We start from the raw sequence: 24,546 nt of genomic DNA, 5'->3' as shown, positions 1-24,546 counted from the left end.
TAGGCACCCTGGAGTGTACTAACTACTCTGTGTATTAATTACAGATTTTTCTTGTTCCTACACCAAATTTCTAGGAGGGTTTTCTTGTTCTCTAACTCCCAGATCTCTCTCTCTACAGCTGATCTGTTTCCAAGGTCTAGTCTCACATTTCTAAGTACAGAAATATCTAAATACATAGGTATTTCTAGTGAGGCATTTCTTGTTAATTCCTCAGATCAAAAATACTAAAGCGGAAGTTCTGTTTTCAATACCCTTAAATCCTTCAAAAACTATATAACCTTTTCGACTTCTTTTATGTATTCCCTCTTCTTTTATAACCCCTTCTTCCTCCCCTCAGTTTTCTCAGTTATCAAATTATCTTGCTTTTGTATACATGCTACCTACTCATTTCTGTTCCTCTGTACTCCCTAAATAATCTCCAAATTCTCATCTTAATTTACCCTATTTTGTCTTTGCCTTATGAACAGGAACTTTGATTTATGCACGTGTCTAAAGCAGATGAATCATTATTTTGTATTTTGTATTGTGATAATACAATCTGATTGTAAGTTATTTAACATGTGGAACTACTTGAGTTGATATATTGTGATCACTTACTGTATTTCTGTGAACTCTTGTCTTTCAGCGTGATGAACAAGTCTGGGGTGAACCGTGTGGTTTGGAAACGGCCTCGGCTCACTCACAATGGACCTGTGAGGAGGAGCACAGTCATTGACCAGATTCCCTTTCTGGCAGTAGCCAGAGCACTTGGTAAGTAGGACTTCTGTTTGGTGAAACCATGTTGGATGTTCTGCAGCGTATGGTGGTAAAATAAAAGACAAGACTGAGAATTAAACCCTCATTTGGCACATGCTGAGTGTGTAAATAGATACTGTAGTAAATGATTGAAAACCTAATTGAGAGGAGGATTATCAGTGCTGTTTGCTCTTTGATCCTGAGTTATGTTCAATGTTCTGATAGTTTCCATTTATTCCTAAGGAAGTAAATGTATGCCTAGGCTTGATGTTAGCCTTAAAACTATTTCTAAATGTCCTTTCCTACTTAGCCCTTCAAATTTCTTTTCAGAGCCTTCAAAGCTCTTTTTTCTTTTTCATTAGCTAGCAAAGTAAATTGTGACAAAATTAACATACTTATTTTCTGTTCTGTTTTGTTTTGGAAGGAAGGCTAGAGGATTGTAACTATAGAAATATCTTACTTTGGATGTACTAGTGAAGTTTTCTTCTAAAGAAAATTTCTCTTAGAAAACACCATTTTTTTCCTTCTTTCCTTCTTCCTCTAAAGATACTTGAGCACTAACTTGGTACCAGGTACTGTATTAGGGTTTGGAGTGATGATACAGATACACTCTGCCCTCAGGGAGGAAGAATAAATAGTTGGGGAGATGGGTGATAAAGAAGTAAACCTGTTCTGAACCTAGTATAATATTGCAGGTCAATTATATTTCAGTTTTTTTAAAAGGTAAGCTTGTACATTGTAAAAGGTAAGCGTGTACATTGTAAAAGGTAGCTTGTACACTGTACTGTAAACAGTGAGAGACTGTTTTTTTGGGCTCCAAAATCACTACAGATGGTGATTGCAGCCATAAAATTAAAAGATGCTTGCTCCATGGAAGAAAAGCTATGACCAACCTGGACAGCATATTAAAAAGCAGAGACATTACTTTGCCAACAAAGGTCTGTCTAGTCAAAGCTATGGTTTTTCCAGTGGTCATGTAGGGATGTGAGAGTTGGACTATAAAGAAAGCTGAACGCCGAAGAATCGATGCTCTTGAACTGTGGTGTTGGAGAAGACTCTTGAGAGTCCCTAGGACTGCAAGGAGCTCAAACCAGGCAACCCTAAAGGAAATCAGGCCTGAATATTCATTGGAAGGACTGATGCTGAAGCTGAAAATGCAATACCTTGGCCACCTAATGTGAAGAACTGGCTCATTGGAAAAGACACTGATGCTGGGAAAGACTGAAGGTGGGAGGAGAAGGGAACGACAGAGGATGAGATGGTTGGATGGCATCACCAGCTCGATGGACAAGAGTTTGAGTAAACTCCGGGAGTTGCTGCAGTCCATGGGGTCGCAAAGAGTTGGACATGACTGAGCGACTGAACTGAACTGAACTGATTTGTAAATGAAATAATTACAGACTAGGAAATATGAAAGAAAGAAATCACAGGGGTCCTGTGATAAAGAATAATTTAGAAGGGAAAATCTATCTTAGGTAGTGTGATGGAAATGCTCCTTTTAGGAAGTGTTATTTTAGCTGAGATGTGATGGCTCAGAATCAGGTTTTGTGAAGAGCCTGTTGAAGAATATTCTAGGCATGGATCCTGAATTGGGAAAGAGCTTGGCATGTTCTAGGAATTATCAAAAGTTGGGAGTTAATTGAGGCAAATGTAAACATCAGATATTTTTGTTCTAGACTAAGGTTACTGGGAAACATTGAAGGATATTAAGCTAAAGAGTAATGTTACCTCATTTGCATTTTTTAAAGGATCATGCTACTGTTGCTTGTTCATCTTTGGTATTTGATCAAGTGCACGTAGTCCCAACCTTCATGGACCTATAATCTAATGGGGAGAATTGATAATAAGCAAACAAATGAGAAAATTCTTTTAAAAAGCATCAAAAAGGAATTAAGCAATATGATATGCCAGTAGTTGATGGGAGGGATAGGTGGTGGCCAGGAGAAGAGGTACTTTGGAGAGGATGATTAAGGAAGATTCTTTTAAAAAGTGGCCTTTGAATAAGACCTGAAGGAGGGAAAGGGGCCAAGTCCAAGCAAAGGCAGAACACTTGCAGCGGCCGTCAGGCCACTGGTGGACGTTGGACTTGGGAGGAGCGGTGGTGGGGGTTGTTCAGCACATATTCTTTTTCCTACTGAATAATGTCCTGACTCCCTTTTGGGAAACTGTATCTCCCCTACTCTGTGCAGTATTAGTTTAGACATTCCTGTTTAGAGTCCTTTAGTAAAATATAAATGGTCAGGCATATGACCCCAGCTGGATCAGTTAGATTCCCTGTTCCATGATTTTGAATTGTGAATCCAGTAAGGATCAAAATTAAAAGCCAAGAAACCTGGTTGGTATGAATACGTCCAGGTGATAATTGACCTCCTTTGGCAGTGCTCATTGATGTGATTGGATTTTCCTGCTTAGTTGTTTGGAAGTACCCTGACCTAAGTTAACCTGAACTGGAAATTGTCATTTGTATGCAAAGAACCCTAACGCTGGAAGGAAAGGGCTCCTTGTCTTTAGTGAGAGAGAGAGGGTAGAGATTTAAAATGAGGGTGAAGATGAGGACGCTTGCCTGATGAGAAGGGTGGTACAGACTAAGGAAAGAAGTGTGATGAAGACATTATGGGTGGTAGGCAAGGACTAAATCCTTCAAGGCTTTTTAGAGCATGAGAAGGAATTTTATTTTAAATGATTTTGGGAAGGGATTGAAGAGGAGGAGAGGAAATAAACCCCGGTGATTAAGAGGTAGACTTGAGCCGCAGTTCCTAGGTCTCCAATCCCAGTGTTGTCATTTGCTGTACAGACTTGGGGGAAAATTACTTAATATATTGTGACAGTATTTTCATCTGTAAAGTGGGGCCTGCTTCATACTGTTGTGGGTATTGGGTAACTTGACACATGCAAAGTGCTTAATATAGTGCCTGGTACATAGTAAATGCTCTGTAAATGTTAGTTGTTGTTACTGTTGTTGTTTACTAAAGTAGGGCAATGACATGATCGAGTTTGTTTTTAAAGGATCATACTGGCTAAAATTACAGGGTAATAACATTGGAGGCCAGCGTGCCATTTTGGGGGCCTGTAGCAGTTTCTAAGCACCTATTTTAAAGATTTTTGTCTTAGTTACCCAGGCCATTCACTCATAGTATATATGTGATATAATTGACCCTTCAACTGTTAGCAAGGAAAAAAGAGGGGGGAAAGTGATAGTCAGCTTTTCTTTACTTTTCAGGTAGATGGCAAATTTCAAGTTAACTATTGCCATTTGTAGCATTAGTGAGCTCCCGAGGACATGGGAGGCAAGGAATTAATATTCCTGAAGAATGGAGAGGAGTTTCATGGGGAACTCAACATGGTCTGAGGGCAAGGTCTTCCTCCAGGTTCAAAAGTAAGGTGAACTTCAGTTTAGAAAAGCAGATGCCAGTTTATCTGGAGTATGTGAGTGTGTGTGTACCTTGCTTTTCACGTAAGCCTTGAAACCCTTATGTGACTTCAGAGAGGAGGAGAAGGAGCAGGTGAAGGAGCAGCAGAAAGAACAGAAAAACCAACTGGTGTTCCTGTTTCTAACATTGCTGGTCTGTTCAGGTACAGTGCTGGAGTAATTCAGATAAATAATTCAGCACACATGAGTATCTTCCGTAATCTTTACTTTATGTTTTTAAGGACACGTTGTTGCATTATTAGACAGTCCATGAGTTAAAATCTGTCTCCATGAAGCTTTCAGACAGGTCAGTGTGTTTAGGTTTTTGCATAATGACAGTCATTTACCTGTTCAGAATTGGCTAGCATGTTTCTCTAGGCTAATTTCAGACCTTCCATTAGTCTTGTCCTATCCCTCTGGATATTTCCCCCAATAAACGTGATTCCAGAATTAAGAACACTGCAAGATGTGGTCTCATCAGTTTGAAGTACAGTGGAAATATGTAGTTCCTGCTCCCTGAGCATTGTACTTGTAATAATGGAGTTTTAGAATTATAACTGTCATTAGCTTTTAGTAATCTTTTCACGTTAGTTGGCTTATTAAGCTCAGATCTCTAGATATTTCTCTTGTGAATTGCTACTAAGTCAGGTTTCTCTATTACATACTGTGTTGGCTTTTATTGGGATGGTGTTAGGGTGGGGAAATGGCAGAAAGTGAAGAGGAACTAAAGAGCCTCTTGAGGATGAAGGAGGGGAGTGAAAAAGCTGGCTTAAAATTAAATATTAAAAAAACTAAGATCGTGTCATCCGGCTTCATTACTTCATGGCAGATAGAGGGGGGATGGTAAAGTAGTGACAGATTTCCTTTTCTTGGGCTGTAAGATCACTGCGGATGGTGACTGCAGCTGTGAGATAGAAGATGATTGCTTCTGGGCAGGAAAGCTATGACAAAGCTAGGCAGTGTGTTGAAAAGCAGAGACATCACTTTGCCGAGAAAGGTTCATATGGTCAAGACTATGGTCTTCCCAGTGGTCACATACGGTGTGAGAGCTGGACCGTAAAGAAGGCAGAATGCCAAAGAGTTGATGCCTTCAAACTGTGGTGCTCGAGGACTCCTGAAAGTCCCTCGGATAGTCAGGAGATCAAATCAGTCAACCTTAAGGGAAATTAATCCTGAATATTCGTTGAGGAGACTGATGCTAAAGCTGAAGCTCCAGTATTTTGGTTATCTGATGCGAATAGCTGACTCATTGGAAAAGTCCCTGATGCTGGGAAAGATTGAGGGCAGAAGGAAAAGGGGGTATCAGAGGATGAGATTGCTGGATGGCATCACCGATGCAATGGACATGAAATTGCAAACTTTGGGAGATGGTGAGGGACAGAGCAGCCTGGCTTTCTGCAGTCCATAGGGTCACAAAGAGTTGGACATGACTGGGCATGACTGTGTGGCTCAGCCAAGGGTGTAGGGGGCGGGGAGCTTCCAAGTACTGAATGTTTCAAAAAACTGAGCATGCAAAAATGAGAGCAACAGGTGAAAATTCTCAAAAAGAAAAAAGGTGTGATGAACTATAAAAGAGAGAACAACAAGGGTGGGAAGGTGGAGGCTGAATAATAGATGGGCTTTTTTGCAGGATATATTAATCAATACAAAATTAATAGATGAGTGTGTAGTTGAAGAGATCTTTAGTGATGTGATTTTTTTCCCCTTAGCTTAGTTTCAACATTAACTATCTAGAGAAAGAAATAATGTGTGTAGTTCTCGATTTTGTGTATTATGCATATTCAGAAGTATGTAAGCAACAGAATGTTATTAGCATTGCTTAACTACTTTTAGTTGCCAGAGAGGAAAAATAGTAATTAGAGAGTAGAGAAATCAGGCAACACATTGAATGATGAAAATTACCGTCACTAATGAGTACATTGTATACCTTCAGATGTGTGATACACACTTCCCCTAGGTAGTACCCTGGTCAAGAATGCATGGCTGCAATCTAGATGAAGGAGGCTAAAGAAATGTTCTAAGTAAGTGCTATTCCGGCTCCTCACCTGGATCCTATAAAGGATATTATTAGGCCATCTAACAATTCAGAATATGAATGGTAGGTAGTATATTAGGTACATGTTATATTAATATAAATTTATGAAGTTGATAACTGCAGTGTCCTTATTCTTAGAAAACACACTTTGAAGTATTTAGGGATAAAAGACTATTATTTAAAACACTTTTGTTGCAAGGTTACATGCACAGAGTCTTTATACATATGTAGATCGAAAGCAAGCAAATGGGGCAAAATGTCAGCAATAATGAATCTGAGTAAAGATGGGGGTTCTTTGATATGTTTTGATTTTTATCACTTTATACATTTGAAATGATCTCCAGATGAGATGTTTTTTTAATAGGCTGGCTGTAATAATATGAAATTCAATAAAAGTAAATAAAAAGTGCTAGGTTTAAGTTCATAATATGCTTTGGGAGATTACCTGCTTTCGTAGCATTTCATTTGAGAGGGAACTAGGGTTTTTTGTTTTGCTGTCTCTTTTGCTGATTGCTAATGAGCATGAGATGATTCTGCAGTGTTACGTACATGCGTACTCAGTCGCTTGGTCATGTCCAGTTCTTTGCAGCTCCATAGACTAGCCTGCCAGGCTCCTCTGTCCATGGGATTTTCCAGGCAGGAATCCGGAGTAGGTTTCCTTCTACTGCCATTTCTTTCCCCAAGCTATCTTCCTGACCCAGGGATCGAACCTATGTCTCCTGCATTGGCCGGAGGATTCTTTACCACTGAGCCACCTGGGAAACCCCTAGGTGTAGTTTAGCCATAATAAATTAGTATAGTCTTAGAATGCAGTAATACAGTAGACTGTCCTACTAATCAGTTAAGAAACTGCCTTTCCAGATTAGTCAGTTGACCAAGTCTGTGTAGGTGGGATTTTGCGTACAGCTTTGTTCAACTTACAAGTATAAGTTTGGACCTTCCCTAGTGGTCCTGTGATTGAGAATCTGCCTTTCATTTCAGGGGACACAGGTTCAATCTCTGGTCAGGGAACAAATCCCTCATGCTGTAGGGCAACTAAGCCTGCAAGTGTGAATAAGACCTGACGCAGCCATAAATAAACATTTTCCCCACTCTTTCCACTGGATGCTGCTGCCACTCTCCTAAACTTAAACAGGATAATTGGGCAGAGTATAACCTGGAATCAAAATACTGAGGACACCTATAGCTGGGTTAGTATTTGTGAAGTTTTGTCATCTAGAAGAGAAATTAACCTGATTTTAAAAAGGTGTTGAGAGCTTCCTGGTGGCCTAGCGGTTAGGATTCTGGGCTTTCACTGCCATGGCCTGGGTTCAGTCCCTGGTTGGGGAACTGACATCCCATAAGCTGTGTGGCTCAGCCAAGGGTGTAGGGGGCGGGGAGCTTCCAAGTACTGAATGTTTCAAAAAACTGAGCATGCAAAAAAGAGCAACAGGTGAAAATTCTCAGAAAAAAGGTGTGATGAACTATGAAAGAGAGAACCATATTTTAGCTCAGTAAAACAGAATTATTACAGATGATAAAAAATAATAACATTATTTTGTGAACTGTAGTGAGCCTTTCCTTCACTAAAAGTGCTTGGGTGGTTGACAGAGATGTCTACGTTGGCTCGGAAGCTAGAGAATATAAAACTGGGTTTCTTACAATTCTGAGAGTGCATGATAATGTTAAAATAGTTGATCCTTGGTTAGCTTTCCATTGTATTTAAAATAGCTTTTCCAACTAGCTGTTTTTTCACCGTGCATTATTTTTAGATTTATCCATGTTTTTGTATGATTCTAGTTCATGCATTAACTGCTGTACATTTAGTTCCAATATGAACCTATAGTTTTTCCCTCTGTGCCCTGATTGGTGGACATTTAGGTTATATGCACACATTTGCTATTACCAAAAATGCTGCAATAAATACCTCCTTGTGTACATCTATGAGATTTATTTAAGGCACATAACTAGAAATGGAATTGCTGGGTTACATTACATTACTCACCAACTTTTAAAGTACCATGACACACAAATAATAAGATAATATTTTAGAATAAAGAGGGAAGGCTACTCAAGGCTGGGGGCAACTGACCTAGAGGTTCTAGCCACTCAGGACCTACCCTGTTGACCCACGGTCACACTTAGACCATCCACGGCATATCACTTGGAAAGCACAGTCCAAGATGTATAAAGATATGTATATCTTTAGCATTATTATGTTATGCCAAGTTTCTCCCCCCAAGTGATTATACCAGGCTATTAAAATCTCACTGTATTAAGAATATTGCTGTCTTAACAGAATATTCCCAAACCTAACAGTTCAAAACATTTATCATCTCCCATGGTTTCTGTGGCTTAGGAACTTGGGAATGGCTTAACTAGGTGGTTTTGGCTGAAGGGTCTCTTGGGTGGTTGCAGTCAAACTGTCAAGTATGACTTTGTTCCGAAAGCTTGAGTAGGGTGGGGCATTCACTCTAGGATGACCTACTCACATGGCTGTTGCCAGGAGGCTTCCGTACCTTGCCCAGTGGGCTTCTCTGTAGGGCTGTTTGCTGTGTCTTCATGCCGTGGAGCGAGTAGAGCCGCCTTCTTGGAGTGAGTGATCTGAGAGAGAACAGGGAAGCAGCCTCGATGTGCTTTTATGATCTAGTATCATAAATAAGTGACATCTCATCACCTCCTCCATATATATATATTTTTTTTTGGTTAGCAGTGAGTCACTCAGTCTGCCCTTAAGTGGAGGGGGATTAAGCTCTACTTCTTAAGAAGTATCAGTATGTGCAAATATTCTAAAACTGCACAGAGTCCCCGCTTCTTCATGATTGTTTATTCATTCACCAAGTATTTATTAAATGCCTGCTATGTTACACGTACTGCTCTAGGTTTTGAGGATTTGGCAGTGAATGAAACAGGTGAAGATTTCTTGACCCATGGATCGTACTTTATAGTAGGGGCAAACATGATAAACTAAAATAAATAAGTAGAATATATATTGTGGTATGCAGTGAAAAGTGCTGGCATGAAAAATAAAGCAGGAAACATTGTGGGAGGCGGGAGTCATAATTTTAAATGGAATGGTCAGAGGAGGTGTGAAGAGATGATGCTGGAGTGCAGAGGTGAGGGCCTGGGGGTGACTGGGGCATGAGGATTCAGGCAGAAGGAGCAACAATCCTCAGTGTCCTTTTCATAATTTTTTTTTTAAACTGAGGAACTTGAAAGGAAGAGTTGCCATTAACTGATGGAGCAAAGACCAGAGCGCATTAGTAGGGGCCAGAGCGCATTAGTAGGGGCCGGTCAGGAGTTCAGTTTCAGACAAGTTACATTCAAGATGCTTATCAGATATTGAAGCAGTGATATCCATTTGGCTTCTGGTTATGAGAATCAGCTAGTGAGAGCTAGGCTAAAGACATCAGTTTGTGGCTGAATCAAGGGATTGAGTGTAGGTAGAAAAGGGGAGGGGAAGAAATGGAAAGGTCCAGTGACTGAGCCCTGAGATACTCTCACTGTTAAGAGGTAGGGGCATGAATGGAGGAACGGGGTAAGACAAGACAGAAAGAGCCACAAGTGAAATAGAAGATAGTTCGGGAGGGTGTCCTAAAAACTAAGAGAATAAAGCATTTCAAGAAGGTGAGTATTTCCTTATATATGTCAGTTACACCTCAATTAAAAAAAAATGTATTTAAATAGTGTTGAAAGCTCAGGTAAAGCAAAGATCTGAGAGGTGATGTGAAAGTCATTGGTGACCTTGACAAAGTGGCTTTTGGTTGGATAGTGAGACCACAGTTGTGACTGGGGTTGGTTCAAGAAAGAGCAAGAAGAGGAAATTTTGATATAACAAGTTTTAGACACTCTTCCTAGGAATTTGGGAAGGAGAGATGGGGCTCTAGCTGGAGTCAAAACCCAGGAGAGGGTTTGCTACTGTTGTTTTAAAAAGGGAAGAAATAATCACAGTTTATGGGAAAGATCCACTCAACCAGTGCAAAACACCATGTAGGAGATAAAATACAATTGTTACAGTAATGTCCTGTGGCAACTTCATTAACATAATTTTGTAAACAAATGTATGGAGATAAATGGATCTTTTCGTATAAAAAGACGTATGGGAGAGGTGATATTGTTTCAGTAATGAAAAACATCAGTTCTGATTTTTCTCTTGATTTTATTTTTCTATCCCATATTTTCACCTCAAATACCTTCATTGAGATTTAACTGACATATAGTACTATATATTAAGTTTGAGGTGTACAGCATTAAAAAGATAATATCCTTTAGATCTGAATATTTAAGCTAAAAGAAATGCTTTGTTAAAGTTTAACTTGTTGCGTGGTAATTCTTACTGGCCCGTAGTAAAATTAAATTACAGTATTTAGCACCATTCTTATGGTTAATAGTCATTTTTCTTCTAGCTTTTTGGGAGAGAAGTTTGCTTATCAAAATTTGTACTGTTGATGATCAAAATTACTTGAGGGCAGATGTAGCAAAGGTGCCTCCTAGTGTCTCCCTGATGAAATTGCATGTGAGTCTTATAAATCATTGATTCATTGTACAGATATTTGAGTGCAGACACCCTGATGCTGGGAAAGACTGAGGACAGGAGTAGAAGGGGGCAACAGAGGATGAGATGGTTGGATAGCGTCACCGACTCAATGGACGTGAGTTTGAGAAAACTCTAGAAGATTGTGAAGGACAGGGGAGCCTGGTGTGCTGCAGTCCGTGGGGTTGCAAAGAGTCAGACCTGACTTAGCGACTGAAAAACGATAGTGCCAAACACAGGTCTTTGCCCTCAAGGAAGCTTATGGTTTAGAGAAGGGGAGAGGCGTTCATCAAGTGATCACAAAAAGAAGTAAGAAATGACAACTCTTAAGTATTTGTATGTCTGTTAAAGAGAACTTTAAATAGGAGTATTTTACCTAACTGGAGAGCCACTGAAGTGATGTTTGAACTGAGCTTTGAAGAATTACAAAAGCTAATAGGGGAAGGAAATGTGTTCTTGGCATAAGAACTGCATTTGTGAACAGCTCTGTGATAGGAGGAGGCCTGGCGGACATAAGGGGCTCTGAGTAGGGTGTGTGGAACATAGATAGGTATGAGAGTAAGAGGCGTTGATCAAGTGAGAAAAGACTGCATTTTCCTAGGCTGTGGTTAGGAGTTACGTAAGAGTAAACTGTTGCAGAATTAGGGAAGCAACTAGGGTGTGTGTGTGTGTGTGTGTGTGTGTGTGTGTGTGTGTGAATTATGGCAAAAGACCTATAACAAAATCTACCATTTTAATCATTTTAAGAATTCAGTTCAGTTGGAGTATATTCAGTTCAGTTCAGTTGCTCAGTCGTGTCCGACTCTTTGGGACCCCATGAATTGCAGCACGCCAGGCCTCCCTGTCCATCACGAACTTCCAGAGTTCACTCAAACTCACGTCCATCGAGTCAGTGATGCCATCCAGCCATCTCATCCTCTGTTGTCCCCTTTTCCTCCTTCCCTCAATCCCTCCCAGCATTAGAGTTTTTTCCAGTGAGTCAACTCTTCGCATGAGGTGCCCAAAGTACTGGAGTTTCAGCTTTAGCATCATTCCTTCCAAAGAACACCCAGGGCTGATCTCCTTTAGAATGGACTGGTTGGATCTCCTTTCAGTCCAAGGGACTCTCAAGAGTCTTCTCCAGCACCACAGTTCAAAAGCATCAATTCTTCAGCGCTCAGCTTTCTTCACCGTCCAACTCTTGCATCCATACATGACCACTGGAAAAACTATAGCCTTGACTAGACGGACCTAAGTACATTTAAATTGTTGTGCAACCACCACCACCATCTGCCTTAAATCTGTGTTTTAAAGAGATGATTTTGGTTGAGTTTTGAGGATGGATTAGGTGAGACAAAAGTTGCTGAGAACCTCTTCGTGGGAAGCCACTCAAGGCGTGAGTGTGAGGAGGTGATGCTGAAATTCCCTAGGGATAAGGGCTACTAGGTGTCCTGCACCCTGCTGGCCACAGTGTGTCTCAGGAGTGAGCAGAGAACACACTGAACCCCAGAAGAAAGGCCTTGTTCTCATCTGGTATCATTCCAGTGTCCCTAGTGAGAGCAAAAGGGAAATGGCCATTGAACAGGCAACCAGCAGCATCTGCCATGATGTATCCCTCCCTTCAGTATGTAGAGGAAGAACATTCTGTGCCCATCTAATGGTGTACAAACCCTAGACCAATGATAAAAACACTTAGCTCAATTCTGATTCCTACTCATTTGGTCTCAGGTAAAGCCATGGGAAATAATGGAAACAGTGAGAGACTTTATTTTGGGGGGCTCTAAAATCACTGCAGATGGTCACTGCAGCCATAAAATTAAAACATGCTTGCTCCTTGGAAAAAAAGCTATGACCAACCTAGGCAGCGTATTAAAAAGCAGAGACATTACTTTGCCAACAAAAGTCTGTCTAGTCAAAGCTATGGTTTTTCTAGTAGTCATGTATGGATGTGAGAGTTGGACTATAAAGAAAGCTGAGCGCAGAAGTGGAGTTGGAGAAGACTCTTGAAGGACCCTTGGACTTCAAGGAGATCCAACCAGTCCATCCTAAAGGAAATCAGTCCTGAATATTCATTGGAAGGACTGATGATAAAGCTGAAACTCCAATACTTTGGCCACCTGCTGTGACGAGCTGACTCATTGGAAAAGACCCTGATGCTGGAAAAGATTGAAGGCAGGAGGAGAAGGGGGAGACAGAGGATGCGATGGTTGGATGGCATCACCGACTCGATGGACATGCGTTTGAGTAAGCTTCAGGAGTTGATGATGGACAGGGAAGCCTGGCGTGCTGCAGTCCATGGGGTCGCAAAGAGTCAGACACGACTGAACGACTGACCCGAACTGAAAGCCATGTAGAAGACTTCTCTGGTGGCTCAGTGTAAAGAGTCTACCTGAAGTGCAGGAGACTCCCTAAGTCCATACTGAAACAAAAAGATTATAAAGAAGTAGAAGAATGGAAAGCTTTTCTTTACACAAGATAATTAGGGGCTTGCCTGGTGGTCCCGTGGTTAAGAATCCACCTGCCAGTGCAGGGGACACAGGTTCAATCCCTGGTCCAGGAAGATTCAGCATGTTGCGGAGCATCTAAGCCTGTGTGCCACGACTCCTGAGCCCAGGCTCTAGAGGCTCTGCTCCACAGCAAGAGAAGCCACCACAATGAGAAGCCCGGGCACTGCAACTAGAGGCCACAGCTAGAGAAAGCTTGAGTGCAGCAACGACCCAGTGCGGCCAAAAATACATAGGTGGGGAAAGACAACTAGTAAAGGTTAGTGTTCTGTCTTCAGTTTACAACCATTACAATAACATGTGATTTGTGCAAGAATCATTAATGGATGCTAAAACCTGGCATTTTTTGGTAAGGAACAGGATATTTCACAGTCTCAAACCATCACCCTTCAGATTACTTGGGGATACCTTGACAGTGCTGGTGGACAGCAGTTTAACTGAATGATCAAACTCGGCATTGCCAATGGCACAGACTGACAGTGTACCTCCTAGCTGAGAAAGATGTGGCATTCTGGCCAAAACCAAATTTAACCTGAACACAAGCCTTTATATCTTGCAGAACACAAAGAAGCAAACAGAAAGCAAAACCCTAAATCAAGGATCATTCTGCAGAACAACTGGCTTGGAGACTTGACAGTCGTCTATCAGTGTCATGAATGACAAAAATCACAAAACCTAGAGAGTTGTTCTGGGTTAAAAACAACTAAAAATATGCCAACTAAATGCAATGAATAATTCTTGAGTGGATCCTGGACATTAAAAAAAAAGGGTTGTTGGACTTTCCTGGTGGTCCCGTAGTTCAGAATCTGCCTGCCAATGCATGGGACAGGCTCAATCCCCGGTCTGGGAAGATCCCACATGCCGGGGAGCGACTAAGCCTGCGTACCACAACTGCTGAGGTCCCATGCTGCAGCCACTGAGGCCCGAGAGCCCTGGAGCCCATGTTCTGCAACATGAGAAGCCACTGCAGTGAGAAGGCCCTGCTTGCTGCAACTAGAGAAAGCAGCGACAGAGACCCAACACAGCCATAAATGTTTCTTAAAAAAAAAAAAAAGAATTATTGCAAAATTCCCTGGTGATCCAGTGGTTAGGACTCAGCACTTTTACTGAGGGGACCAGGGGTTGATCCTTGGTCAGGCAGGACACGCAGTGTGGCCAAAAAAGAGAGGCATTATTGAGATGATTGGAAAAATTTGAAGATTTTTAAATTGAAGATTACACAATTCTGGATCAGCATGACATTTTCTGACTGTGGTTCCATAGAAGAAATATCCTTATGCTCAGATTAAAGAAGAAATACACCATATTGTCAGGTTGAGAAATACAATATTGTTAAGATGACACTTCTATCCGAATTGATCTATAGGTTTGTTGTTCAGTTCAGTTGCTCAGTCGTGTCCGACTCTTTGGGACCCCATGAACTGCAGCACACCAGGCCTCCCTGTCCATCACCAACTTCCGGAGTCCACCCAAACTCATGTCCATTGAGTCGGTCATGCCATTCAACCATCTCATCCTCTGTCGCCCCCTTCTCCTCCTGCCCTCAGTCTTTCCCAGCACCAGGGTCTTTTCAGATGAGTCAGCTCTTTGCATTAGATGGCCAAAGTATTGGAGTTTCAGCTTCAACATCAGTCCTTCCAGTGAACACCCAGGACTGATCTCTTTTAGGATGGACTGGTTGGATCTCCTTGCAGTCCAAGGAATTCTCAAGAGTCTTCTCCCAATACCACAGTTCAAAAGAGTTCATTTCTTCAGTGCTCAGCTTTCTTTATAGTCCAACTCTTGCATCCATACATGACCACTGGAAAAACCATAGCCTTGACTAGATGGACCTTTGTTAGCAAAATAATGTCTCTGCTTTTGAATATGCTGTCTAGGTTGGTCATAACTTTCCTTCCAAGGAGTAAGCGTCTTTTGATTTCATGGCTGCAGTCATCATCTGCAGTGATTTTGGAGCCCAGAAAAATAAAGTCAGTCACTGTTTCCACTGTTTCCCCATCTATTTGCCATGAAATGATGGGACCAGATGCCATGATCTTAGTTTTCTGAACGTTGAGCTTCAGGCCAAGTAACCCACTCCAGTATTCTTGCCTGGAGAATCCCATGGACAGAGGAGCTTGGTCGCAAGAGTCCATGGGTCGCAAAGAGTCGGACACGACTGAGCGACTTCACTTTCACTTTTCACTTTCTTTCACTTTCATCAAGAGGCTCTTTAGTTCTTCACTTTCTGCCATAAGGGTGGTATCATCTGCGTGTCTGAGGTTATTGATATGTAGTCCTATTCAAAACCCAGAGTTTGGGACTTCCCTGGTGACCCAGTGATTAGGACTTCTTGGTTCCATTGTAGGGGCCACAGGTTTGATCCCTGGTGAGGAAACTGAGATCCCACATGCCAAGTTGTTGTCTAGTCGCTCTTTGGTGATGCCAGGCTCCTCTGTGCCTGGGATTTCGCAGGCAAGAATACTGGAGTGGATTGCCATTTCCTTCTCCAGGGGATCTTCTTGACCCAGGGATCAAACCCATGTCTCCTGCTTTGGCAGGCAGATTCTTCACCAGCTGAGCCACCAGGGAAGCCCTTTTCTCATGCTGCATGGTATCGCCAAAAACAAAAAAATTAATAAAAGAAACAGTTTTAGAAATTTAAGTTAAAAGAAATGTATGTTTCTTCTGGAAATGTGTTGAGGTTTAGTGGGAAAGAAAAGAGATGAACAGCATATTGGGGACTAGTGATTTGGGAGTTGCAAGCTTGAGAGAATGATTTTGTAGAAGGAGTATACATATATACTTGTATGTATATATATAAATATATATATATAGACATCTCTAGAAGAATACATGAGGACAACAGTTACTCCCTCAGTGGAAAACCAGAAAGCACATGAGTCAGAACAGAGATTTTTGTATCTTTTGGTTTTTGTGTTATGTGAAATAACTTATTTAAAAATATTTTCCAATTTATAAAGATATTATTGTTAGTTTACATATGAGAAATTGTGACCCTTCTTCAAGGTCATATAGTTTGCATTAGATTGAAAGTTGGAATTTCTTTTTTTTTAACGTAGATTTTAATTTTAGACATATTAGGGATTCTGCTGTATGTAAATCTAAGTTCTTGCTTGGAATGGCAATATTAATTCCAAATATTGGGGGAAAAACTACTTTTGAAGGCTTTTAACATCACGTATAAACCCTGTAATTGCTACTTTAATATTTATCTTAACTGTTTTTCCATCCATGTTCATTTTTATAGTTTCAGCGAGGGATTTTTCTTTTACTGGTATAAAGAGATGAATGTTTCTTTGTGAGCTGGCCTGGATTATAACTAGCTTTTAGTGGTCATATGTGTTCTCTTTTGTTACTCTGAAGAATGAATTGCCCCTTTCAAGAGGCTGGTTTAGCAGTGAGTTGCTATTTTATATTAGAGTAATTGCTTCGAGCTATTCTTTCCTTCTGCTCTGAGCATAGTTGAAATGGCTAGTATTTCTGATGGGAAAGTATGGTGAAGTTTGAATAATGAGAGGACAGAGAACTTCGTCTTATTTAGCAAAAGTCAGACCTGCTTAGCAGCGGCAAACGCAACTTATCCTCTTGTCTGAAAACTTCTTGCTCTTAATTTAAGGTCTTTCCCCAAAGACTATCACAACAAACAAAAGAGGCAGAAATTTGTTTTCCTCTCTTTGTCCCTTCCTTCCTGTTTCAGGGAGCAAAGAGTTTATATTGTCCTACTTAGTTATCTTGTGTATCACAAAAGGATGGATGGTTTCTATAAATTTTCTTTCTATTTCTGTTTTATTGATCTTGTTGATGAGCTGATTCAACTAAAAGTTTTTTTATGTTGAACATTCTGAGGTGTTCATCCAGTCGTTCTGAAAGGCAGAAGTTTTAGGCGTTGTTTTATGTGGAGCTAATCAAGGAGAGGATAACTATGTAAGAATCTTATTTTACTGGTTCACTGAAAGGGTGAACTATTGATCTCCAAAGACTGGTTAAAACTTTTTAGCGTCCAAAGATAGGTTAAAAGCATAAAAATGCTCATTTTTATCTCTGCAATTTTCTTCCAAGTGACTGGCACTCATCCTTACCGACTTGATGTAGGGGGTTACATCAAATTTTATTGGCCTAGGGGATTAACAGGTTTTCGGTTAGCCACTAGAACTCCTACTTAGAGAGCAAGTTCCCCCCATTTTATCTTTTCTTCACAGTTATCTTAGTTAATCTTGGCCATTTGCTCTTCCCTATACATTTTATTTTTTTCCCTACTTTTCTATGTATTTAACAATTTTTAATTGAAATATGGTTGATTTGCAATGTCATGTTAGTGTCTGCGATACAGCAAAATGAATCCGCGATACGTACATTGGCACCTCTGGCCACTCTTTTTGGGCCCTTTTCCCGTATAGGTCATTACAGAATAGTGAGCAGAGCTCCCGTGCTGCACAGTAGTCCTTCCTATACATTTTTGAGTCAGTTCGTCAAATTCTACAAGAATCCTTTTGGGATTTTAGTCGGAATTACACTGACATTATTTTTGGAAGACTTAACATCTTCATGATCTTCCTATCTTTGATTAGAATTTATTTCTCTGTGTCTATTTTCTGTTTCTTGCTGTTATATAGAGATGCTGCTGACTTTTATTTATTGAGTATTTAGCAACCTTGCTAAGTGTTCCTGTTCTGATAATTTATCTAATTTCTTTTTGATTTCCTATGTAGAAATAAACTTATCTGCAAGTAATGATAGTTTTATTTTCTCCTTTCTAATACATGTAAATGATATTTTTTAATTTTCTTACTGTGTTGAGAAGGGTCCTTCGTATAGAACTGGAAGAAAAGTGTTGATAGAAGACATGCTTTTATCAGGTTAATAAGAGAGTTAACTTTAAAAATTTCTGGTTTGCTAAGGATTTTTCGTTTTTAAAATCATGAATGGATTTCGAATGTTATCAAATGCTATTCTGCATCTTTTGAGATGAACATGTAAATTTTCTTCTTTAATCTGTTGATAGGATACTACTCTCTTGGAAATAATGCTTCTGGCTTTTTCTGCCTCCTGCTCCCCAGGTGATTTGTGGAGCTATGATTTCTTCAGTGGCGAGTTTGTGGTGTCACCTGAACCAGACACAAGCGTCCACACTCTTGACCCCCAGAAGCACAAGTATATTATCTTGGGAAGTGATGGACTTTGGAATATGATCCCACCTCAAGATGCCATCTCAATGTGCCAGGACCAAGAGGAGAAAAAATACTTGATGGTGAGAAGTAACTCAATTCAATATGATCACCTACGCATTGTTCTGGTGCTTTCGTCAGGAGTCTTGAATGTGAACTAAGCGTGTACCTGTGGAGTAGGTCTTTGCATTTGCCCTGGCTGGAGAAGAAAGTAAAGTATAGATTTCTGCAGCTCATTAGGGGAATAATCGATCCTTGAACAGTTTCCACTTTTTGGCTATTTTGAATGCCGCTGCCATTAACATTTGTGGACAAGTTTCTGTGTGGACATGTTCTTGGTTCTCTCACATCGACCTGGGAATGGAATTGCTGGGTCATGTGGTAACTCTGTTACCTGTACTGCTGTTACCTATACCTATACTTTATATACCTATAAACCTTGGAAACAGCCATCAGTGAGAAAACTCTTTTCTTTCCTTCATGGCTTGCTTGAAAATTGATCTCTTCATTCTGAGCAATGACAAAGGAAGATTTGGGAAAGTGTGATGTTATTGAAAGCAAGGAAAGAGAATGTTTTTGGAGCAGTAGCCAGCAATGTCAAATTCTACAAAGAAGTAGAGGCAGATGGATGAAAACAGGGTATTGGGTTTTACAGTTAGAATCTTCTAGTATTAGTGATCTTCAAGGATGCAGAGTTTCAGTTGAAGTGATTGGAACATTAGCTGGCAGGTTGGAGTGATGACGAAAGAATACTTTGTGAGCCTAGGAAATAGATGTAGTGAGTGTTCAGCAAGACAAGGGAATTGCCATTGTTAGGAAAAGACAGGATCTTGAAAACAGTTTTAAAGTCTTTCCAAGAAAGGTTGACAGAGTAAGAGAAATAAGAGATGAAGGTCCAAAGCACATGGAAGTAACTGGAGTCAGTGGCTCCTTGGAAAAGATGATCTTTTCCTAACATGAGAGGATCAGTGAAGCTAGATAAGGAGACAGCATAAAAGAACTTGTGTTAAATTGCCTGCATGTATTCCCTCAGCTGCCGTGTTAGGCACTAGGTACGTAGGATGCAGAGGTGAATAGACTATGGCCCTTGCTCAGCGTTTGCCATATCATTGCAACTAGGACGTGTAGATAGCTGTCAGTGCCATTTGACTGGGAGTTGTTTTAATGGCAGGTGCATGCGTGCATGCTCAGTCATGTCCAACTCTTTGCGAACCCACGGACTGTAACCTGCCAGGAGCCTCTTGTGGAATTTCCCAGGCAAGTATCCTGGAGTGGGTTGCCGTTTCCTACTCCAGGGGATCTTCCTGCCCCAGGGATTGAAGCTGCATCTCTGGCATCTCCTGCATTGGCAGGCAGATTCTTCACCACTAATTCAGTTCTACACACTCGGGTCCAGCATGATGCATTTGGTCGGTGATGTTAGATGTAAAAGAAAGCTTAAATAAAATAAATATTGTTTTGTTTGGCTGTGCTCGCTTGCAGGATCTTAGTTCCCTGGCCAGGGAACCTGGACCCTTGATAGTGACAGCATGCAGTCCTGGCCACTGAACTACCAGAGAATTCCCATGTCTGTTGGATTTATAATTCTTTTTCTTTTCTGGCTGTGTCGCATTTTAGTTGCAGCATGCTGGCTCTCTAGTTGTGCCATGCAGGCTCAGTAGTCATGATGCATGGGCTTAGCTGTCCCGTGTCTTGTGGGATCTTAGTTCCCTGACCAGGGATTGAACCCAGTTCCTTGCATTGGAGGGCAGATTCTTAACCACTGGAACTACCAGGGAAGTCTCTGGATTTATAATTCTTTAATGATGAGAGAAAAAGAAACATTTCAGTGGCATAATGAGGCCATAAGCCAGTTTTATTGGGCTGGAGGAACCTATTCATAAACACCTAAATGAGTATTGAAAGAGCGTCTATAGAACAATATTTAGAACAGGTGTTGAGGACAGAGAGAGAGAGGATAGGAAACTTGAAGATTGCATAAGGAAGTTTCATGGGTGAGACTCGTATTTGAGCAAGTCTTAAAGGTGGAGTTGAATTTGCCAGGTTAAGAAATCAAGGGAGGAGAGTGAAGCTTTCCAGACAAAGGAGTAGAATGTGTAAAGTCGAAGAGACAAGACTACAGTACATTCAAGTTTCACGAGTAACTTGATGTGATTGGAAAACAAGAGGCAAAAAGGTTTTGAGTGGTCTGTTATGAAGTTAGGTCTTTGTAACCAGGTAGTGGAGAGCATTGAAAAGCATTTTAGAAAGCGTCCTCATTACAGAGTGGAATATAAAATAGAGGGTAGATGACAATGGATGTGAAGATTGTATTTATTAGGATGTGCAGGAAAACCATTTGACCCCTTAATAAAATTAAACCAGCAAAGTTGGCAATGAAAGAGAATGAGTGTCAGCAGTGATTAGTGAAGAATCCCCACGAGAAAGTGAATTTCGATGAATAGAGTCATATTTATAAGATCTGTCTTCATTTCTCTTTACGTGTTGATTTTTACTGCCAGTGTCTTTGATTTGATTTTTCTTAATGAGTTTATTAGGCTTCTTCTACGGAGGCTGCTGTTACGTTCCAAATGAAAATTTTTGCAAGCTTGATCTAAGGCAGCAATGGAAAAACAAAAAGACTATATCTGCTACACACACACAAGCATAAAAGAAATACATTAAGTGATAGGACTGACAGAACTTGGGTTTTAAGAAGGCAGAGTATGACGCGCAAATTTCTTAGTGATGGCTGGAAGCTGTTATGAAGAAGAAACACACCATTTTGTGAGGAGGGATGATATGTAGGCATGTCGAATAGGAGGGGCCTTTGGTTCATCTAGATCGATATTTTCAGTAGGCAGTTACTGAAAGGCAATGCCTGGAAATGCTAATTTCAGTGTTAACAGGAGTAAAGTAAAGCCACAGCAATTTGTGATTCACCTAGTGAGACAGTGTGGTGGAAGAAAAGGACACGGTATTACGGAGTGGCCCAAGTGGACAGGGGCTTCCCTGGTGGCTCAACTGGTAAAGAATCCGCCTGCAATGTGGGAGACCTGGGTTTGATCCCTGGGTTGGGAAGATCTCCTGGAGAACAGAAAGGCTACCCACTCCAGTATTCTAACCTAGAGAATTCCATGGACTGTATAGTCCTTGGGGTTGCAAAGAGTCAGATATGACTGAGCGACTTTGAAGTCAGCAGAATCAGTGAGCTGAGGGAGAATGCAAGTAACTTAGTAGAAATGGCTGATACAGATTTCCTTTCTGTGGAGCGTTGCTGGGAGTGAAACAGGCACACAGAGGTGAGAGGGAGAGCCCCTCAGCGAGTTCTCAGGGCACTGGTGTTTGGCGAGTGGAGCAGCATGCGCGCACACTGGGGATGTGATAGATTGATGAGTTACACATTAATGCTGCCTTTCATCAATTGACGTACGTATTTTTCATATTAGAAGGGGGGCAAGCAATGTTTTAAAACACCATTACACGTGATGCTTTTCATAGGGATGCAAGGATGGCTTAATACTAAAGCAGCTGAGATGAGTTTTTGCAGTTTGCCATCATTAATGTATTGAATACTGTAATATGACCAAGATCAGACAACCCCAAATAAAAATGATTACCTGTTTCCCAAGGAGAGAATAAAAAAAAACCCAGTTCTTTATTCAGTTTGACTATATAAACTTTAGGGGTAGAACTGACAGTTAAATGACATATGTATTATATATATTTTAATAAAGTATGTATAGTACTGTAGTACATTATATATTATTATATACTATATATTACAGCATGTTACTATTTAATCTTGCAACACAATCTATTTATCACATTAAGTAAAAATTATTTTCAGCTTATAGTTCGTGGCACATTTCTTTTTCAAACATTTCTACTCATTTTCATTATTCAGCTGTTTCTAGAGGTACTTTTAAAACATGAAACTCTTTCCTGGAGCACATCCTTTTTCTTTTCTGTTCTTTGAAACTTAACAGTTATAAATCCATTGTATGATGCTTTGGGGGCTTCCCTGGTGGCTCAGTGGTAGACAATGCACCTGCCAATGCAGGAGATGCGGGGTTTGATCACTGGGTCAGGAAGATCCCCTGGAGGAGAAATAGCAGTCCACTCCAGTATTCTTGCCTGGGAAATCCCATGGGGCAGAGGAGCCTGGCGGGCTACCATCCATGCGGTTGCAAAGAGTTGGACACAATTTAGCAACTAAACAACAACATAATGCTACTAGTCATATTCTAAGCCACATTTATTTGTATAACGAAATTGTTTACTTTGTTTTTTTCCTTTTTCACTGTTTCTTTTGGTATATCAGTTCAGTCAGTTCAGTTCAGTTGCTCAGTCGTGTCTATTTGCGACCCTGTGAAATGCAGCACGCCAGGCCTCCCTGTCCATCACCAATTCCCAGAGTCCACCCAAACCCATGTCCATCGAGTCAGTGATGCCATCCAACCATCTCATCCTCTGTCGTCCTCTTCTTCTACTCTCAATCTTTGCCAGCATCAGGGTCTTTTCAAATGAGTCAGCTCTTCGCATCAGGTGGCCAAAGTATTGGAGTTTCAGCTTTAGCATCAGTGCTTCCAATGAACACCCAGGACTGATCTCCTTCAGAATGGACTGGTTGGATCTCCTTGCAGTCCAAAGGACTCTCAAGAGTCTTGTCCAACATCACAGTTCAAAAGCATCAATTCTTCAGCATTCAGCTTTCTTTATAGTCCAACTCTCACATCCATACATGACCACTGGAATAAACCATAGCCTTGACTAGATGGACCTTTGTTGGCAAAGTAACGTCTCTGCTTTTTAATATGCTGTCTAAATTGGTCTTAACTTTCCTTCCAAGGAGTAAGCGTCTTATAATTTCATGGCTGCAGTCACCATCTGCAGTGATTTTGAAGCCCAGACAAATAAAGTCATCCGCTGTTTCCACTGTTTCCCATCTATCTGCCATGAAGTGATGGGACCCGATGCCATGATCTTCGTTTTCTGAATGTTGAGCTTTAAGCCAACTTTTTCACTCTCCTCTTTCACTTTCATCAAGAGACTCTTTAGTTCTTCTTCACTTTCTGCCATAAGGGTGGTGTCATCTGCATATCTGAGGTTATTGATATTTCTCCCGGCAATCTTGATTCCAGCTTGTGCTTCCTCCAGCCCAGCGTTTCTCATGATGTACTCTGCATATAAGTTAAATAAGCAGGGTGACAATATACAGCCTTGACGTACTCCTTTTCCTATTTGGAACCAGTCTGTTGTTCCATGTCCAGTTCTAACTGTTGCTTCCTGACCTGCAAATAGGTTTCTCAAGAGGCAGGTCAGGTGGTCTGGTATGCCCATCTCTCAGAATTTTCCACAGTTTATTGTGATCCACACAGTCAAAGGCTTTGGCATAGTCTGGAACTCTCTTACTTTTTCGATGATCCAGCAGATGTTCGCAATTTGATCTCTGGTTCCTCTGCCTTTTCTAAAACCAGCTTGAACATCAGGAAGTTCACGGTTCACGTATTGCTGAAGCCTGGCTTGGAGAATTTTGAGCATTACTTTACTAGCATATGAGATGAGGGCAGTTGTGCGGTAGTTTGAGCATTCTTTGGCATTGCCTTTTTTAGGGATTGGAATGAAAACTGACCTTTTCCAGTCCTGTGGCCACTGCTGAGTTTTCAAAATTTGATGGCATACTGTTGGTATATATTTGATCTCTATACTATAATGACTTGTATTGCTTTTTTCTTCATATAAGTGACATTAACCATTTATGTATGTATGTATGTATAAGCCTTTGACTGGGTGGATCACAACAAATAGTGGAAAATTCCTAGAGAGATAGGAATACCAGACAACTTCACCTACCTCCTGAGAAACCTGTATGCAGGTCAAGAAGCAGTAGTTAGAAATGGACATGGAACAACAGACTGGTTCAAAATTGGGAAATGGAGTACATCAAGGCTGTATATTGTCACCCTGCTTATTTAACTTATATGCAGAGTACATCATGTGAAATGCTGGACTGGATGAATCACAAGCTGGAATTAAGATTGCCAGGAGAAATACCAATAACCTCAGATATGCTTTCACCCTAATGGTAGAAAGTGAAGAGGAACTAAAGAGCTTCATGGTGAAGGTGAAAAGAGGAGAGGAAAAGGTGGCTTAAAACTCAGCATTCAAGATACTGAGATCGTGGCATCTGGTTGTACCGCTTTCTGACAAATAAATGGGGA

General features: G+C 40.8%; 1 protein-coding gene across 2 annotated transcripts in view; it reads left to right on the top strand.

Annotated features, from left to right (window-relative positions):
• The window catches only part of PPM1D (protein phosphatase, Mg2+/Mn2+ dependent 1D), a 59,918-nt gene that overhangs the window by 27,919 nt on the left and 7,453 nt on the right, over nt 1-24,546 (top strand). For both annotated transcript variants that reach the window (XM_069602723.1, XM_069602724.1), the window contains exons 3-4: nt 626-750; nt 18,236-18,426. In XM_069602723.1, the coding sequence (XP_069458824.1) occupies nt 626-750; nt 18,236-18,426 (316 nt within the window). The remainder of the gene's footprint in view (nt 1-625; nt 751-18,235; nt 18,427-24,546) is intronic.

Source organism: Ovis canadensis, chromosome 11, assembly GCF_042477335.2.
Source record: "Ovis canadensis isolate MfBH-ARS-UI-01 breed Bighorn chromosome 11, ARS-UI_OviCan_v2, whole genome shotgun sequence".
Lineage (NCBI taxonomy): Eukaryota > Metazoa > Chordata > Mammalia > Artiodactyla > Bovidae > Ovis > Ovis canadensis.
This window is presented reverse-complemented; position numbering and strand designations above follow the sequence as displayed.